We start from the raw sequence: 21,432 nt of genomic DNA, 5'->3' as shown, positions 1-21,432 counted from the left end.
ACCGTTTAGGGCTTTATAGGTCAAGACCAGCACTTTGAATTGGGCTCGGTAGCATATCGGCAGCCAGTGGAGCTGGCCTAGCAGGGGGGTGGTATGCTCCCTGTATGCCGCCCCAGTTATAAGCCTGGCTGCCGCCCGTTGTACTAGTTGGAGCTTCCGGGCCGTCTTCAAAGGCAACCCCACGTAGAGAGCGTTGCAGTAATCCAAACGAGCTGTAACCAGAGCGTGGACCACCGTGGCCAAGTCAGACCTCCCAAGGAACGGGCGCAGCTGGCGCACAAGTCTGAGTTGCGCGAATGCTCCCCTGGCCACCGCCGAGACCTGGGGCTCCAGGCTCAGCGATGAGTCCAGGATCACACCCAGACTGCGAACCTGCGTCTTCAGGGGGAGTGCGACCCCGTCCAACACAGGCTGTAACCCTATTCCCTGTTCAGCCTTACGACTGACCAGGAGGACCTCTGTCTTGTCTGGATTCAATTTCAATTTGTTGGCCCTCATCCAGTCCGACACAGCGGCCAGACACCGGTTCAGGACCTGAACAGCCTCCTTAGTGACAGGTGGGAAGGAGTGACAGAGCTGGACATCATCTGCATACAGATGACACCGAACCCCGAAACTCCGGATGATCTTTCCCAGCGGCTTCATGTAGATGTTAAACAACATGGGGGACAGTACTGACCCCTGCGGGACCCCACAAGACAATGGTTGTGGGGTCGAGCAGGTATCCCCCAATAACACCATCTGGGAACAACCCTCCAGGAAGGACCGGAGCCACTGCAAAACAGTACCTCCGAGACCCATCCCGGCAAGGCGCCCCAGAAGGATACCGTGATCGACGGTATCGAAGGCCGCTGAGAGATCCAGCAGAACCAGCAGGGACACACTCCCCCTGTCCAGTTCCCGGCGTAGATCATCGACTAAGGCGACCAAGGCTGTCTCGGTACCATGCCCCGGCCTGAAACCAGACTGCGCCGGATCTAGAAAATCAGTGTCAACCAAGAATGCCTGGAGTTGTGCGGCCACCACACGTTCCACGACCTTGCCCAAAAAGGGGAGATTGGAAATAGGCCGAAAGTTCTCCAATTGAGTGGGGTCCAGTGATGGCTTCTTCAACAGCGGTTTGATCACAGCCAGAGGCTCGCTGGAAAAATGCCTTCCCGAAGGGAGGCATTCACCACCACCTTCACCCACTCGGCCAACCCCCCTCTGGCTACTCTCACCAGCCAGGATGGGCAGGGGTCTAGGATGCATGTGGTAGCCCTCACCTCTCCAAGCACCTTGTCCACATCCTCGAGCTCAACCAATTGAAAAGAATCCATCAAAATGGGACAAGCAGGTGCTCATGTTACATCCTCGGAAGCTGCCGTTAATATGGTGTCAAAGCCAGAACGGATCAAAGCGACTTTGTCCGCAAAGAACCGAGCAAATGCTTCACAGCAGGCTGCCGAGTTATCAGGGATCCCGTCTTGAGGGACAGGATATAACAAACCTCTGACAACTCGGAACAGCTCCGCCGGACGGTTCTTTGCAGACGCAATATTAGCTGCAAAGAAAAAAGAAAGCGTATGCCCTAAGATAGGAACACAGCCGTGTTCGGTTTGGCCCGCTCGGCTCCAAACGCCACACGCCCTCTAGTTCCCTCTTCTTTTGCTTCATCGCTGCCAGCTCCTCAGTGAACCAAGGAGATGGTTTAGCTCGGGTACTCGAGAGGGGACGTTCCGGAGCGATCGTGTCTATTGCCCTAGTCGCCTCCTTGTTCCAGAGAGTGACCAGAGCATCGACAGAATCACCAGCCAAGGTGGCGGGAAACTCCCCAAGAGCCGTCAGGAATCCGTCCGGATCCATAAGCCTCCTGGGGTGGACCATTTTGGGTCCTCCACCCCTGCGGAGGTTGGGGGGCGCAGTGATTCTAAACCTGATCAGGTGATGGTCGGTCCATGGCAAAGGAGCGATGGTGAGCTCCTCCACACCGCCACCTTCCTCCCCTCCCTGGCAGAAAACCAAGTCAAGTGTGTGCCCTGCTCTGTGGGTAGGGCCAGATACTAATTGGGACAGCCCCATGGTTGCCATGGCGGCCATGAAGTCCTGAGCTGCACCAGAAGGAGTGGTCTCGGCATGGACATTGAAGTCCCCCAGCACAATGAGCCTTTGGGTCTCCAACGCCAGGCCAGAGACCATCCCTGCTAGCTCAGGCAGGGAGACTGTAGTGCAGCGGGGTGGTCGGTACACTAACAGAATCCCTAAACTGTCCCGGCCCCCTACCCTCAGATGAGCACACTCAAACAAGGTAGACTGCGGGATGGGGCACCTGGTCAGGGGGATGGACTCCTTATAGACCACTGCAACCCCTCCTCCCCTGCCTCCAGATCTTGGTTGATGCTGCACGGCATAACCTGGTGGACAAAGCTGGGTGAGATTGACACCCCCAGCCTCATCCAACCAGGTCTCCGTTATGCACGCCAGGTCTGCCCACTCATTATGTTGTAATCAGCTATGAGAGGCTGGTATGAAATAAAATTGTTGTTGTTGTTGTGAGCTTAGGGGCAACCAGTGAGGACACTCCCTCCCATCTCACCAAAATCTCAAAGGGCAAACAGTCTTATATGGGAAAATACAGTCCTTTAGAAACTGAAACCAAGCTATATAAAATTTTGTAACACTTTAAATTGTATTTGAAAATTTTGTGAAAGCCAGAATTGCTGTAACAAGAATGTTGCATGCTACCTGCAACCTGCCCAGTTAGATTAGCAGGAGTAATCCAAATGAAATTTAAACTATATTACTGTAGTCTGACATCTCTGGAAATAGCCACAGCTGGCACACTAGCTTTAATTGTACAAATATGCTCCTAGCCATCAGTGAAACCTGAATACCCAGGCTAATTATTGAAAAAGGTGTACCGTACACTCAATCTGTCAACTTCTTACAAAGAGTGCAACTGCATGCATCACAGCATGACTCCATATTCCTTAATCTGCCTTTCATTTGAAAAGGAAGACCTCTGCCTTGTCTTAATTAATTTTCACTTTGTCTTCACTCGTCCAGTCCATGAATGACAGTCATTGGTTTAGAACCCAAATAACTTGTCTGGAGTGTGGCGGAAAGGAGAAACAGAAAGAAGAAAAAAATGAAACCAATATGGCTAACTACAGACCAATATAATGTTTAAATACAGATTACAGAATATACACAACTGTATTAGCAAAAAGATATAAGAAAGTTTTAATGGAAGTTATTCAAAAAGACCAGAATTGATTTCTCCCAGGAAGACTAATTAAAGATAATATCAGAGTAGCAATTAGTGCGCTGGAGAATTAGGAGAAACATAATAAAAAAAAATGGCTGCATGAATACTCATGGATGCAGAGAATGCATTCGATAATATAAACTGGGGATTTTTAATGGCAGTGTTGGAAAAAATGCAAGTAGCCGCAAACTACATTGGATGGATAACTCCAATTTATAAATGACAAGTAAGAAGGATAAAAGTAAATGGAGAATTAATAACATATTTTGAGATTTTTAAAGAAGTTAGACAAGGCTGTCCTCTCTTACCACTTCTCTTCATAACAGCATTGGAAGTACTATTAAATCAAATATGGGAAGAATCTAATATAAGAGGTTTAAAAGTTGGGAAAATGGAACAAAAATATATGTATATGCTGACAACTTAATGCTGCTGATGGAAAACATAGCAGAATCTATAGTTGTGGTAAACTAGTTGTTAGCAGATTATGGCACAGTATCAGGATTTACGGTCAACGAAGAAAAAACCAAGATCCTCCTTAAAAATTCGCAACACGCAGACAGAAAGTGACAGAAGACTCAGGATTTCAAATAGACAGAAAAGTGAAATATTTGGGAATTTGGCTAACAGACAAAGTGTCAACAATATTTGAAAACAATTATGTCCAAGTTTGGAAGAAAATAAGGAAATATCTTTACTTGGAAGAATTGCAGCAATAAAGAACGTGTTACCAAAGATGATGTTTTTGTTTCAAACTGTGCCAATTACCTTAAATTAAACCCTATTCACCCAATGGAGAAGGGATACCACAAATTTTGTATGGAATAGAAAAAAGCCAAGAATCAAGAGGAAAGTTCTTATTGACGATTAACGAAGAGATGAACTCGGTCTACCAGACCTGAAACTGTATTTTGAGGCATCTACGATTTTGTGGATGAGGGACTGAATTATGCTATAAGATGAGAGAATGTTGACTATAGAAGGTTATGATTTACCGTTTGGATGGCATGCATATATTTGATATGACAAATCCAAAATAGACAAGAGCTTCACAAATAGTATCATAAGAACTTGAGAATTTGGTTAAAGCATAAATTGAAATTTGGACATAAGACTCCACTCTGGATTTCACCACATGAAGCTTTCTGGGTGATTAAGAAAGAAGACAAAGAGGAGTGAGTAAGATACAGGAATATACTCAAGTTCATAAATAATCAACTTATGCTAAAATCAAGAGGGGATGTGAAGCAAGAGGGGTTAAATATTGGATGGTTCACTTATGGCTTTAGAAAAAAAAGACCAAGTTGGAAAAAATATTATGGCCAAAAAAAACATATCAGAGGGATTTATCAATTTTATTGAAATATGAGACAAGTGAAGAACAAGAAAAAGTCTGTATGGTAAATTGGGCAAAAGACATAGTTCATGAAATAAATATGAACACATGGGAAGGAATGTGGAACAAAGGCCATATATTTACAAAGGCAAACAAATTGAAAGAAAACTTTTATAAAATGTTTCACAGGTGATACATCACTTGCCAAGATGAATATAAAACAAAAGACTGGATAATAAATGCTAGAAATGTAAGAGAAAAGAAGGACCTTTTTTGCACATGCGGTGGACCTATCATAAAGTTCATGCATATTGGACAGCAGTTAAATAAACAATACAAAGAATTTTATAACAGAATATACAGTTTTCACCAGAAATATATCATCAATAAGAAAAATATTGTTTTCATTCAAAATGCTATAAAAGCTGCCCAAATAGTTTATGCCAGACATTGAAAATAAAGTATTATTCCATCTGTAAATGAATGGTTGACCAAACTGCTAAACTTTGCAGAATCTGATAAACGAACTTGTCTTCTTAGAAATAAAACAATACAATGTTTTCAAAATAACTGGAAGCCTTTCACAAAATATATAGGTAGAACATTTAAAGATTGTTCCATGGTAGCACTGAGTGATTAAAAATACAAGAACTGAACAGGAATCCTCCAACATCACCTTCTGAACCCAGCTCTTGAGAAAGGAAAAGACCCATTATAAAACAGTGCCTCCAAGCCATATACTAGAGGGGCAGCTAAGAACAGCATCATGACTGATAATATAGAAAGATCACGAGAGATCCAGCAAAAGCAAAGCAACACACTCCCCCTGTCCAGTTCCAAGCATACATCACCCACCAACCTGACTAATGCTATCTCTTTCCAAAAACAAGGCCTGAAACCATATTTAAATTTAGGCAATCCATCTCATCCAAAAACACCTAGATCTCAGATACATTGCACATTCTTTATGTTTTCACTAGATATTTACACAGGGATCCAGGGAAGACTTTTTTTTAGCAGAAATTTGTCTCTTTTACACATGATGGGATCCTGTCTTGATGTAAGGAGGCATTTATCACTACCTAAATCTGTCTGTCCACTTTTGTTAATAATCCAGGAGGGATAGTATCTAGCACATACGTAGTCATCTTTACGTCTTCAAGGATCCAGTCTATATCCTTTTGGCTGCACAAACTGAAAAATATCTATTAACAGTTGGCAAGCAGAGACCAAATTTCTATTCACTGGACTTGCAATTACACCATCCACGTCAGAACGGATCCAAGCAATTTCATCAGCAAAGCATTGGGAGAATTGTTTGCAGCAGGCTGTTGAGTGGTCTGAATTCTCACCTCATGGGCCAGGTTTTAAGAGATCCCTAACCATTCAAAGCAAATTTCCTGGACAGCTCCTTTAAGATGCAATGGAGCAAAGAAAAATGTTACTGCCCACATTGTCATTGGCATTCAAATACACACTAGGCATTCAAATATACTCTGGTCTCTGTTCAGACTTGCTCTGTTTTCTACCAATGTGACTTTACCCACATTGCTGCCAGTTCCCTGGAAATCCAGGGCAATGAAGTAGCTCAACTGTTCAAGTGAAGACATTCAGGAGTGACCCACGTCCACTGCCATTTGCCCATTTCAGGAGTCAGCCAAGCTTTAACAAAATCAACTGATGTTGATGCAGGGAAATGCCTCCAAACCTCAGAAAATCATCTGGACCATTGGTTCTGAACCTGTGGGTCCCCAGGTGTTTTGGCCTAAACCTCCCAGAAATCCCAGCCAGTTTACCAGCTGTTAGGATTTCTGGGAGTTGAAGGCCAAAACATCTGGGGACCCACAGGTTGAGAACCACTGATCCAGACCTATCCACCTCCTGAGTTGGACCATTCTAATTGGCCTGTCACTGTTGCAGGAGCTCCAAATCTAAGCAGGGGAGCCACAGGTATCTACGGTTTTAAATCCTTAAAATGAAGGATTGGGCACTATAGTAAGACGAATATATTTTCCTAATCATTAGTTATGTAGGCTCTCATTCCTTTTTTTAGAAATTAAAGGATGCCCATATCCAGCTGAATCTCTCTTTGAAGATCTTTTTAAACCAGTGGTTCCCAACCTTTGGGCCTCCAGCTGTTTTGAACTTCAACTTCCAGAAATCTCAGCCATCTTACCAGCTGTTAGGAACTGTGCGAGCTGAAGTCCAAAACACCTGTAGGCCCAAAGGTTGGGATTGCAGACCACTGTTTTAACCAATCTCTTGATTTCACTATCTTGCAAGGAAATTAAATAAATTACTTATTGCTTATCCCTCCAATCAGGTTCAACCAATATATTTTTGACATTCCTACTTATTTTTGGTTACAAATCTAGGCACATTTACTGGAAGGTGGATTTACTTTAAAAGAAACACACAGGGTTCAAGATTTTAGACAAATGTCCCTACTCATATTACAACTTTTCTCTTGTGACAAATTATTTTAAGTTAACTATGGTTTATGCTGTTAGTAATAAAAAGCGACACTATCAATTAGTGCACTCCAGATGGGTGTCAGGTGGTTTCACTGTATGCACTGCACTGTGGGTGGTTTCACAGTCACAACCTTAGCCCTGTATATCTTCCAAAAAAGTGTGGTCATGGATAGAATAAAACTCAGCCAAGCAGATATTTTAAATAAGAGCTGTCCAATTATGTTTGTGGATTTATCAGAGAAAGATGCTATCCCAGTTCTCTCCTATAGTCATAAAATACCCATTATTTTAAGCAAAACGGTTTGACTGTACCAATTGTATTTAAAATATTAAACCATAACAGAAATATTCCAATACCCTAAGAGGAGGAATCCTGACAAAATGAAGCACGTCAATACCAGGAGAGCCTAGAGAACAGTTTGTGCTCAGAAAAACTACTTGTATTAGTCAAGTATTTTTTCCATCAGTCTCTTCCATAAACACTTACTCTAAATTATTACTGACTGAAATACCACCAAACTGTTTTTAACACATAGAAGTATTCATCACTGCTAGAGATCAACACTCCCACATTTAAAAAGATGAATTGCAATGAATTAAGAATTACTATCTTGTTAAATCTCAGCTCTATTTAATACAAATAACACATTAAATTTGGTGGGAAAATAACGTTAACCTCCAATATTTTTAACCTCACTTGTTCCTCCTAGCACACTATGCACCTCAATTACTCAGTAGCAACCTAGCAGGACATAGTCATTCATCCTAGCTGTGCTGAGGACAGAGTGCTGCTCCAGGGTTCCAAATTGCATTGCGCAGGTGCAAGAAACCCATTAATGAGACCACAAAAAGAACCAAGGTTGGTTTGCTGCATTTTCTCAGAGAATGGTTCTAACACAATCAGTCTTTGGAGTAACCATGTCTTGCTGGAGACATAAATGGGGGGAAAAGAAGTTCTTCCATATCTCCACCTCTCATATCTGGAGACAAACAGAAAATTATTTCCCCAAGATGACAGGCCATACCAAGAAGTTCTTTGCGGAGAACAGGCGTGGCTCTTCAAGCTCTCAATCATACTGAATGGCTAGTTGTAGAATTTCCTGAACCGGAAGTTCATATGACTAAATATGCTACATAGTCAGAATTTAATTTGGTACATTAAAATATAACTTCCAATATCTGAGAAGGAAAAAAATAAAAACATACCAGATATGTAAGAGCGTCCATTGCAGTCCTCTATATCCATCTTTAGGACACCCTGCTGAAGAAAAAAACAGACAGATGCTTATCAGAACTACAAATATAAACTAAAAGCCTTTTTGCAGACCTCCCCCCCTCAATCTCAGCATGATGGAGAAATATTGTCCCAATGAATCAGAACAAGCTAAACTATTTCAATGAGTCTATGGCATCTGAAAGACTAATACAGTTACTAATACAATGGATACAGTTACTAATACAATGGATATTTTGTCTGAATTCCTATTGTCTATAATCTTACTTTCCATCCTGCTCCCAATATATATACCTGACATTTTGGACGGTGCTTCATGCATTTGTCAAGTAGGTTACAATCTGTGTGCATTCATGTTGTAAGAGGTGTATTTAATATACTACAAGACTCTTTTCTTTTCTCAATTTTCCTTTCAAAATTAAATAATTTCACCTGTACTAACATTTTCACAAAAAGAACCACAGAATCAGTTCAAATGTGGATGCTACCAGGGACTTAGGTTTGACAAGAATAGGGAAACAGCCTTTTAAAAATAAATTTCTATGTTTTGCTAAAAGAAGTTTTTGAAAAAGTTCCAAACGGGGTATGAAATAACATACTGGACTGAGGCCAAATGGTAATCTGGGTGTGTAAGTCTCCTGAACTGTATTTTGGCAACATAAGAAATGAACAGCTACTTTTGACATATATACATACTTACTGTCTTGGAAATAAAAAGCTCAACATATATTTTTGGCTAGAAATTTCAAACAAGAACAACAACATTTCAGCATTTCTTTATCTGTCCCTGTATTCAGCTGCCCTCTATACAAGGAGGAAGGCTGTCAAGTGCTGTTAGTTCACAAAACAGAAGCTAAACACTGCTTCAAGAGGTTACAAAGATGGAGCAGCTGTCAGTCTTACATCTGATGAGGCAAGAGTAGATTCATTCTTCACTGGTCTAGAACACAAGTGGCCACAGGCCACTGCTAATTTTGAATCCTTTCACGGCAAGGTACAGTAACACTTGTCCAGTGCAATTCATTTTCAACAAAATGGACTCTTTGCTGTCATCCACTCTTCGAATCGAGTCTGAATTAGAAATGATACTACTATACAGAAGGTACCCCATGTAGGTAATACTGAGTTCCAAATGCAAGAAAGCAGTTTTGTTTTACTGGTGAAAATGAATAGTTTTTCAGCCATGAGACTGAAAACTAAAACACTGCATCACTAAATAGCCTAGAAACAGGCATTTCTAACAGTCATGCTAGAATAACAGTGGGACACGTTGTATACATACAACTAATTAGCACCCTATGGAGTTAATGAACACCTTATATATTCAAATGCCTTTCCCTACACCCCAATTACACATTATTTACAAAAATGAGGTAAAACAATGACAAGTTCACCATTTTAAAACATGAAGCCTGCCTGTAACCTCAGAAATGAGAGTTCACTGGTAAAAACAATCAAGAGCAATGATTTCTTAATCTAAATTAGATCTTAAGTCAAAATATAGGTGTAGTTTGCCGCTCACAAAGGAAATTAATATTTATTCCTACTTTTATGATGCTCGCAATATACACTGAGTAATAACAGTAATAATTACTTGCATACAAATTATTTAAAAGATAGGGAGGAATATTGATGAAATGTCTAAAGAAATCTGAGGCACTGGCTCATGACAGAGCAGCTTTCTAATAAGGAAGACAATGCAGTTCATTCTCCATGGCAATGGTGGATAGGACAAAGGTGAATGGTCTTCAATTACAATACCTTTAAGAAATGAGAATAATTTTTCAGTATAAAGGAACATACAGGCATGAGACCAAGTTATGGAATAATTAAATGAATGGTTTGCTAAAGTAAGCCCTTCTAAATTAAGAGAGGAAAAGGTGTATATGGGTAAGCTGAGGTCTCGGGTCTGGGAAGAGATATACCAATATAAACATAATATAGATTCAGCATCACATGGCATAATAGCATAATGTAAAGATATAAAAGGAAATAAAAGTAGAAAATACAAATATTTTTAGAAAGTGGAATCGATTCCATTTCATTGCTATCATGATCAAGAGACTGACTAAAAATAGAACCAAACTAGCTCTTGCTACGTGATGACTATTTTAGAAATTTTCTCATGTTTAATTGCAAGGCAAGTTAATGTGCAGGTACAAAACAAGCATTAGCAACTTTCTACAGCTTCATTTCAGTTTTTGTTTCCATATAGTTCAATTTATGAAGTTTCATATTAGCCAGTATGGAGTAAGTGATCCCACTCAAAAATTAGTAAAAGAAGAGCTTCTTCCATAGAAACCCAACTCACATATTCAGAACTATAAACATACAACTGGTTCTACTACAAAGATAGCAAATTCACTATCAATCCATGCTCTAGTGAGGTGTACACAATTACCAAAGGATGTATGTATACAGCCCAGATCAGAATTTGTCTGAACGTCATACTGGCAAAGTAAAGAATTGAACACACGTATCTTTCAACATTCTGTGAAATTTATGCACGTATATGATGTTCACATACTGAACAGAGGAATGATGAAAATCACTCTGTATTTCTATATACAGGTACACAAGCTGTATATAGCCTCACAAACACTTAAATAATACCTTATCAGCAATGCTACTTTCATTACCAAGATTCTTCTATGTTTGCTCGCAGGAAAGTCACATTCAATAAAGGACCTTTCCAAAGTTAATTAAAAGCTTTTTTGGTTGCAGATTCTTTCCTTGAATTACGTACTTCAGGTAATGTTACAGAGCTTTTTTACTGAGTGCTTTCTCTTGATCACAACCGATAAACAGAAACTTGTAGCCTCTTAATGACCTCTTGAACATTGTTTTACTTATTATTAATGTTTTTCTTCTCAAAGAAATAGAAACAAATGTTTGGAAAATGAGATACTAGTGAAGAAACCATTAAAAGCTGATTTATTACTATAAAACAATCAGGACCCCGATGCAGGAAACCTTTAATTAAGAGCACAGGAGTCCACACAGAAAAAGCTTCAATATTATTGTGATAATTAATAAACACAATAGGTCTTTCATCCATTTCCTGAAAAACACTGAACCCCATCAATATGACAAAGCCAGTTGTAGAATCTAGGACCTAGATGATTAGTAAAAAAACTCAGGTGGCAGTTCCACTTTATTTCTTGGTCCACTTATGAGGCTGGATATATTATACACATTACATTTCAGCAACTATAACCTATAAAGAAAATCTACTCTGCCCTACTCATTGCCCATTTAAGATCTCCCAGAGCATCCAAGCACTGACTTATTCCTTGTTAGAAACCTAACGACCACTATGCTGGCTTTGAAAACAGAACCCCTGAAAACTCGGCTACCTGTGATGGAGATAAACTAGTTAGGGTACCCAAGCAAGATATATATCCAAGGTACAAAATAACAGAATACATAGCGGTGCACCTGCCTACACATGTGTATGTATTTTTAAAAATACATTATTGGTATTAAAGCAAAAACCAGAATGTTTCACTTTATACATTCTTTATTACATTTATATCTTAGCCATTCACAGAGTCATCCTAGAAATTGCTAAACAGGTATCCTCCCTAGGAATTTTCTAGGTCCTCTAGGGCAACTCTATGATATTATAAAATTGCCTGGGAGAGTCACCCGATTTCTAAAGAAACTATTTCCCCCGGGAATGAGTAAGAGAAAACACAGAAATGGGTTCTGCAATAATGGGGATCCTTTATTCTTCTAATTCTACAAACATACCACATCAAGTGTATTAATTAATTAATTTGTAGGGCAAATACTTTGGTTATGTGACTCAACTAATTCTTGAAGGAAAATCCTCCTTCATTTTCTGCACATTTGCTTTGACTTCAACAACAACAAAAATATACAGTCTCTGTAACTACCAGTTGTTTCGATAAGCTGAAACCACTACTATATTTCAATATGAAGTTACCAAAATAAACACAAACTAATATGTTTGGGTAATCAACACTGCTTCCTCGATTCTGTATGTCAGAAAATCTTTTGTCTTAGCAAAAGTAGATAGTATTGTGCTTCCTCGGTTGACAGGCAACTGGGATCATCTGTGTCCACAAAGAAGATAGGTGGAAGCCAAATAAAACTATCTCTCTTTTTCTGACATCCACGTGTGCTCATATGCTTTGCAGAAGAACTCCCTAACAAGATATAACAACAATATTACAATAGTCTCAGGGAGAGAAATCCACACAGCTTTGGGATTCAAAACCAGAATGTAAGGAAACTTCAAGACTTCACACACTGCAAGAAAGAAATCGGGCCAGTGTCTAGAATCCCCTCCAGGCTGAGAATTAAGAACATTAGCACAGTGAAAGTAGAGCACAGTGGCTTCAGAAGCCCTTGAAGTTCCTTTCACTTTTGAAATAAGGGCTTTCTTTCCCCCAAGTGACAAAACTTAGGGAGTAAAACCTTCAGAAGTAGTCCAATTATTTTATACATATATACACACACATCACAACCTACAACCTCTGCATGGTGGTGTTTATGAGCAGTCTTTGTGAAAGGAAGAAAGAAAGCTCAGCATTTTGTTTTTTTGTTTTTTTAAGAAAGCAGTAACTGAAATGTCACCGTGAGCAGAAATGTAGCTGGACCTTTACATATCTTCCTCCTATCCCTGGGCATCAGTACATTATGTAAATGCCCAGTCTCAAATAGGTATTTCTAACAAGTATTTAGCATGGGCTACAATGTTGTTGTATTGGCACTTCTAAAGAATTCTGCACGGTTTTCTTTGAATAATTTAGAATTCTCAATTTTTATTCAGTTTCAAAATCTTACATTTCACCTGATGTTTGAAAGCACAGCAGCTTCACAATTTCATAAGAACATAGTTTTACTAAACTTCTTATAACTGTATCATACAAAGGGGATTGGTGCACATAAGCAGAATTCACCTGCTGGACTGGCAACTGTGGGTGGCAAAAAACTGTACATCCAGTCCTGGTACGCAATGCTTTCCATGGGGCTATACATTTAAATACATGTTGAATGCTCATTCACATCATCATTCACTTTTGGGGTACAGTGGGTGCTGTGTATTCACAGCTTCTGCATTTTCAAATTCAACCAACCATGGCTTAAAAATATTTTGGGGGAATCCCAAAAGCAAACCTTGATTTTTTTTTACCTGCCAAGTACAGTACTACACTGATGCCCACTGTTTATAATCTGCTGAAAATGGAGTCAATAAACATATGCATTGGGGTGCACACCCAGTGTCTAATCCCACAAGTAACCTACAAACAGAAATCTATTTCTGTTCATCAATTTCCTTCAATGGATTAAGGTCTTACGATGGACTCCCTCCATATTGAATCCAAGACTCAAATTTACATGCATGTAAGCCATTCCAGGTTTTTCTAAAAATATACAGGTCAACTTTTGAATGTCACAGGGAATCTCAAAGATTCTTTAAAAAATAAAATACAAGTTTATGGCTTTTATAGACATTTCGAAAAGCCCACAATGTTTAATAATTTGTGCTACTGAGTGGGTGGGCATTTCCAGTGGCCAACAAAACCCATGCCCTGTTCTGTGACTCTTACAGTCTATCGCTGCCATGTCAATGAGAAGAATGTCCAGTGTGGATCATACAACAGTATATCAACAGAATGCCAAAAATGGCATTATCTTGGCACTCTAAGCAGACATGCTGGCACCAATATTCAGGATCTGCATGCCAGCTGATTCACCAGCCCTACACAAAGATAGTCTTCTGAGACAACCTACTCCTTCCTACAAACCATAATAAATCAAGAAAATTCCCCATTTCAGAAAACCCGAAATGCTTAAATGCGTATGAACTGTAGGTTCTGGGTTTGGGAGCACATCATTAAAAGTCTCAACCCAACCACAAACCTAGATTGTTGGATGTCCTGGTTTAATCTTAAACATGTTTTACCACAACTTTCCAATAAATAGAAATGCAACACAGGGACAACGCCAGTCTTAAAACAATTCTTAATCATAGACAAAGGTGCCTCAACAGCACAAGAAAAGAAACACCCAAGCAATGTGAACACTGTTAATATCATACAGGATTCTAAAATATAAGTAATAAAATTGAGACTAATATGCACATCATGAGGACATAAAAAGCAACAGCCCCAGCCTGGCAGTTGCAGTGAGGGAGATGGTGATGCAAAGCATGAGGAAGTGTAAGTGACAGCAGCCCCAGTGCCCACAACTACCTCTTTTAGTATGACCAGCAATGGGGGCTATTGGGGACTGTACCTCCCCACCTGGCAACTCTGGAACAACTGCATCAGTGCTGCTAAAATACACAGGAATTAAAAAGTTGGCTGGGAAGAAAGTTTCAAGAAATATGGCAAAACAGAGAAACTACGTGACTCTGTAGAAAAGTGGGGAAGGGGGAAGAAATAACTGCAGATACGGCAGCAGATACCCATAGTTTTGCATTGAAATGTATGTGTAATGTTTGCCTTTTTACCTGAAAGCATAATCAACAACGTAAAGCAAATGCAAAACAGCAGTTCTCTTGGAAGAGAAAGTCAGTGCATTATAGCTATGTGTAGATTCTCTTCAATGCATAAGAGAAACCTGAGGACTTCCTAGAGAGAATACAGGGAGAATTGATCCTACAACATCAACAGGAAGAAGCTACCAAAGAAAACGAAAAGGCCTGTAACAAAGAGGAAACATTCTGTCAGGAGACCCTACGAACAGGTTTAAGAAGCTTTCCAACTAAGCAATCGCTTTCTACCACCTTCGGGGGTAAGACATTTTTTAAAAACCAATCTTGATTTTATCACTTGATAGAAGGAACACAATTTTACTACATTACTGTATATAATGAGACTTCAGCATCTGTGGATTTTCAAATCCACAGGGAGTCCCAGAATCAAACCCCAGCAAGGGTCCACTGTAAGTATAAAGAATGGAAGGAAGAACAAATTTCTAAGGAGTATAGATATGTAACCCAAGCAATGAAAAGTGAAAGCTCAGAACAATCAGAGACTGGCCAGGCAAGCAAGGATCAACAAGGAGGCAAGAGAATGATCAAGGACATAGTGTTGCCATTCAGTAAGAATGGCAAAAGGCTAACAGATCACAATAAAAAAGCAGAACTACTCGTTGCCTATTTTCCTTCAGTTTTCTCCCCAAAAAAAACCCTCTACACACAGCAACAGAGATCTGGGCAAGGGATCTGACTGCAAATAAAGGACGATAGGGAATTAGTCAAGAATCACATAATTCATGGCTTCTCAAACTTTTCCATTTAGGACTCCTTTTGGCCTGAGAAATGTTTCCCAAGTACTTAAATGATCCCAAGTACTTAAAACAGGTATAAAAACCAAACATTTGCTGGTAACAAATCAGCATTTGTTAAACAAGCCACTTAGAAAAGCTGCTTTTACTTTTTATGAAGTACAGCTGAAGCATCTTCTGTGGAGTCCACTGTAAACACTGTACAACAAATTTGTGTAAATGTCTAAAATAGCCACTAAGTGATATTGAGGAAAAAAATTGTTAACAAATTTTGGGACCCCACCCATGAGTTAAAGGGACCCCATTTGGAGTTGGGACCTACGGTTTAAGAAGCAATTGCCTGGCTAACCTAAACAGGTTTAAATCTGAAGGATGAAGCAAACTACATTCCATTGAACTTTCACATACCTATATTCTCTGAACACTTTGCCATAATTATTGGGAAACTGTGACGAACAAAGTGCCAAAGGGCTACAGAACGGCAAACATTGTCCCTCTCTTCAAAAAACTATGGGACAGTCAGTTTGATGACAATACCAGGAAAAATATTGGAACAGATTACCGGTATACAGAAATCTGTCTGCAAATATCTTGATGACAATGAAGTGATCAATAGGAGTGAGCATGGAACAAATCCTACCAAAATGTCTTATAACTTTTTTCAATCAAATCACTGATATAGTAAATGGTGAGAATGATGTGGGTGTCACTTTTTTAGATTTCAGCAAAGCATGTGATAAGGTGTGGGCAATACATTGGAAGGTAGGAAAAGAACTGAGGATGTAGATAAACCAAATTAAATTGTAAATTGGGCAGAAATTAATAAAAAGAAATGTAATAGAGAGAAATACAACATTCTACATTTAGGCCACAAAAACTATACACACAGGCACAGGATAGGGGATACATGACTTTGTAGTACTACATGCAAAAAAGTACTCTAGGATTATTGTTGATCATAAGCTAAACATGAACCAGCAATGTAATATTACAGCTACCAAGATGAATGCTATACCTGCCTGCATTAATAAAAGCATAGTTTCTGAGTCAAGGGAAGTAATAATCCCAGTATATTTCACACTTGGAGTACTGTGTTCAGTTTTGAGCTCATTTTAAGAAGGACATACACAAGCTGGAGCAAGTTCAGTGAAGGACAATAAGGATGATAAGAAGTAAAGAGAATAAAACATATGAGAAAAGATTGAAGGAGTTGGGCACATTTGTTTTGATGAAAACAAGACTAAGAGGTGACAGAATCATAGAATATAAAGTGAACCTGAATATACTCTTTAAATACCTCAAGAACTGTCACAGAGAGGAGGGGGCAGACCTGTTCTCTGCTTCCCCAGAAGGTAGGATCAGGACTAATGGAGGATATAGGAAAGCAGATTTCATTTCAGCATTAGAAGGAATTTCTAGACAGTAAGAGTAGTTTGGAAATAGAAGCAGCTGCTTAGAGAGATGGTGGGGTCTCTTTCTCTGCATGTATTCAAAAAGAGGCTTGATATCCTGCTGTCGATGCTTTAGCTGGAAATCCTGCACTGGACTTAAGGGCCTTTGGGGCCCCTTCCATTCTATGACTTGCTCTCCAAGCATAAACATCTGACATGCATTTTTTTTCAGCACCTCCACATTCTACCACAGGACCCCGAAATTAAGGTCTGCGGGCCAGATGTGCCCCTCCATCGTCATTTACTTGGCCCTCACCCCAAACCTTTGACTTAGGGTTGTGTCTGAAAAATCTGGATAGCATGCAACAACAATCCTAATTAACTTGACTATCTTTTTGGCCAAAAGTAGGACCACACTTCCCATTGAAACACTGGTAAGTTCATGTCAATTAAAATTGTTCTTCATTTAAAATATTGTATTGTTCTTTCATTTTTTGTATTATAAGTAAGATATGTGCAGTGTGAAACAGTCTGAAGGACCATGAACCTGCCCTTGGCTTAAAAAGTTTGAGGACCTCTGCTCTACCACTTTGTCCTGAACTAAGATGTATGATATATCAGAGGGTTCTGCCTGATGTGATGCACTAGTAGAGGTAGCCAACTAAGAGAAGGAAGATGGGAGATGCAGAGCAATAAAGGTCAAAATAAAGCAGTTCCTATATTTTGAGTGGTGGTTAAAGATGATTTTCAAATCTCTAACAAGTGAAATATTAATGAAACAGGTAAAAGCAAAATAGCTAGCTGCAATTGTTAACTATACAGCTGCAAGCAGGACACTATGGCTGCAATTCTCTGCATGCAGGTGCTTTTAAGTCTCAGTAAAAACTAGAAGGGTTTTCAAGTTTGTATAAATCTTCTAAGCCCTATTTGCATACATATATTTCATGTGTAAAATTAGTAATTCCCCTAACAAACCTAATTTTAAGGAACACTCAAATATAACTTTAGTTAGCATACAACAAGACTGAGAAATAGTGTGTCTTGAGTTCAGGAAGAGGAACTACGAACTGTGAGAATATGAAGAAATAAGGAAAGAAACACGAAAGACTTATAATTCTGCATATGGAAGGCAGCATGGTGGGATGGGGACTGACAACTAGCCTTTTTGCAACCTCTACCCTATGCTCCCAGCAATGAGATAATAAGCCATGGCAACAAGAATAAGTCAAGCAAAATGCCCATTTCCCATTAAAGCCCAGTGGACAATCATGTTTCCAAACATAATATCACTGAAGAGGAGATAGGCATGAACCTCTAACCAATCTTGTGTCTGACAGTTGCTGGCATCCTGAGCCAAGGATTAAAGCTTGAATTTAGAGAAGGGAAGTCTTGGAAAGTTCTAAAAAGGTTATACTGTTTTCCCCAGCCTATTGTTTCCATGAACAGTTGCAGTAGTTTATTTTCCTCTGCGAAGAGTTGTTTTCCATTCCAGCCTGCATAGAGACGTTAGTCAGATGAATCAACAATTCAGAGTAGGAATGTGTGTATGTCTGGACTGTTACAAACATTTTCAAAGCAAGCCTGGAAGAAAACCATTCTAACCTGCAAACAAACAAAAAGCTAATTAAGATATCAAACTGGCAATCCATTATGCACCAGTGCTTTCCCAGTGGTGATAGTAAATATCTTCTGCCTGTGTCACAGAAAAAGTTAAAGAAAAACTGGATTGTGAAAATGGACAAACCAGAGGAAAAGCAGTCAGAAAAGGAAGGTCTGTTTCTCTTCCATGTGTAATGACATGAAAACTCCAAGGCACATGAGTAAAATTGCTATTGCATCTGTTATCACCTTAGCACTGAAAGATAGATTTGGTTTTGTATAGTTTTTATACCAGAATTACCCAACCTGGTACATTTTGCCACCCTGAGCTCGTTCAGCAAATAATCATAGTGGCTGGGGATGATGTAAAAGATAGTCCAATACCTCTGGCAGGTGTCCTAAAGTAACACATGTGCTACTGGAAACTTGAAGTATTTTGCCATTTGTCAACACCTAATATTTGGCCGTCCAGTCCAGATTTCCAGCACTAACTATATGTAGTACACATAAACACCCTGAATTCACTGGGACCTATCTGATCTTGAAAGCTAAGCAGAGTCAATCCTGATTAGCACTTAAATGGGATACTGCGAATGAATACAAGGTGCTGTAGGTTATATTTCAGAGAAAGGAACCAGTAATACCACCTCTGAATATTCCTTGCCTAAGAAAACCTAATGAAATAAAATATTTATGTATTTGACAACAGCCGCCAGATTAGTACTTGCTAGATTATGGAAACAGAAAACAACACCAAAAGAGGAAGAATTGATAAAGAAAGTATGGGACATAATGAATATGGATCACTTAACTTTTTTGCTATCAACAACACAGAATAAACCAAAGAGAAAGACGGACTAGAAACCAGTAAAGAACTGGATGAAAAAATAAAAAAAATAAAATGATATAACGCCTACAAATAAAAGGTGAAGTGTTCATCACAGAAGACAAAAGAAGTAAAGAATTCTAACAATGGAAGTTATACAAACATATAGGACACCATCATAGAAAAGAATGGAAGTCAAGAAATGACCCCAGTTCTACCTTCCCTCTTTCCCTCAATCTGCCCACCCACAAGTCCTACCTACCCTATCCTCACCTCTTTGCCTTCCCCCTTCCCCCCCTTCCCTTATCTTACCTCTCCCCCCCCCCCCAGCCCACCATAAGTGGCTTTTATTATTTGCTTTTTGGAAAACTCAATGAAAACTATTTTTTTTAAAGAAAACCTAATTAAATTTATGGGGCCGCCATAAGTTAGCAGGCGATTTGAAGGCATATATGCACACAATCACACAGGAGGATCACATTCCTACAAGATTAAACAACATATTTGATTCCCTACTTGCTTCTGACAACTATTAGCCATGTAAGAATCATGAGAAGCTTCACTTAAATATATTTCTACTGGGACTGCTTGGAAACATAACAGGGGATATTGTTTTTTTCAGTTCATGGTATGATTTTTAAGAGTTGAATCACTTTTGAACCTTTTGGACACTGACCTGACAAAAAAAACTGAGCTAGTAGAACTTGTTATTTGATTTCTCTATATTAACACACAGTGATGATTTAACCCTATCTCATATTAAGCACTGCTAATCATATAAAGTTCCCATGTTAACTGCTGAAAAGTTGGCACAGAGATTAGCAGCTTGGGTTCACTATACATTTCTATTGTAGCTCAAATTGCCAGTCTGCTCCTTCAACTGAAGATCACATTGTTCTACAACTATCCATCTTCCATATGCAAGCATTTCACAATAAAGCTACTTTAAATTTCCATTTAGTCATTCTTACATGTTCATTCCAGTAGAACCCTGGATGTCTCCCTGAGGCCTATCGTTGCAGGCTAATGCACTTTAATTTTGTACTTTAAAAGAAATTTACATACACATTCTTTCAAACAGCTTCCACTGGGGAAGCTTCTTTTTTCAAAGAACTAAGCACATTTGACAACAGATTCCGGTCCCCCTTTAAGAAGTTAAAGATTAGGGATGAGGATAATGCCAATAATTATTATTTAAACTGGCTCATGGGCCACTGCCAAAGATGCATATGCAGCATTTCTTTGAACATTCTTGAAGGAAAGTGTATTTCCAAACTCTCTCTCTCTCTCCCTCTTTCTCTTTCTCTCCCTCACACAGTTATCAAACAACTTGGGTGGAGAGCAATTCCCAGAAAGGTGGGAATAGGTACATCAGAAAAAGAAAAAGGCCCTCTTATTTTCCATGCTACTTTCACTTCTCCCAGGAAGCCTTCCTTGGCCAAATCCTGTGAGAGATAAAGTAGATGCCAAATGAAGGGCATGCGTACAAGGACCTATAGGGGAATTGCATGCAGTCAGAAATTAAGACGATATACAAGGTTCTTCCCCAACCATAAATAATGATGGAAATTCAAGAAGAAATCAAACCTTTTTCAAGCACTAGAATTCAAAAGTTTACGCAACACTCTATTTTACCAACTAGCAGATAATTCTTATGCAGATACCCAATGAAAATGTTATAGGGATGGTCATGGGAAGTTCATGCTAGCAATCCTGGGAAAGAAACTTCAATTCTAAAGATTTTCCATTCGAGAAATATGGAAAAACATTTCTATATCATTCCACTAAGAAGTTTCCACAATACAAATCTTCAAGAAAACATAAGGTGGTATCACAGCAGGTTACAGTCTGCATTACAACCTAACAGTCAAAAGAGCAACTACTTATTTGTCCACAAAACAGGACTTTGGAAAACATCAAACTGATGTCTAATTAACAATTATGGTATACAGGAGATAAACCCAGGGACATCATCGTGTTTATGTTACATGACTAACACAAAGCCACAGTCAACACTGTACAAATGTACAGATTGTTTTACAATATTTTGAGCGTGCCTTGT

At 39.3% G+C, this 21,432-nt stretch overlaps 1 protein-coding gene across 9 annotated transcripts in view; it reads right to left on the bottom strand.

Moving 5' to 3' along the window:
• Nucleotides 1–21,432, bottom strand: part of ikzf4 (IKAROS family zinc finger 4) — a 73,972-nt gene that overhangs the window by 43,496 nt on the left and 9,044 nt on the right. For 7 of the 9 annotated variants that reach the window (XM_062974031.1, XM_062974038.1, XM_062974033.1 and 4 more), the window contains one exon: nucleotides 8,264–8,318. In XM_062974031.1, coding sequence (XP_062830101.1) covers nucleotides 8,264–8,318 — 55 coding nt within the window. The remainder of the gene's footprint in view (nucleotides 1–8,263; nucleotides 8,319–21,432) is intronic. The other 2 variants (XM_062974035.1, XM_062974036.1) reach the window with 1 other exon arrangement.

The sequence above is a fragment of the Anolis carolinensis genome, chromosome 2 (assembly GCF_035594765.1).
Source record: "Anolis carolinensis isolate JA03-04 chromosome 2, rAnoCar3.1.pri, whole genome shotgun sequence".
NCBI lineage: Eukaryota > Metazoa > Chordata > Lepidosauria > Squamata > Dactyloidae > Anolis > Anolis carolinensis.
Note: the sequence above shows the minus strand (reverse complement) of the source record. Positions and strands in the feature narration are given on the sequence as shown.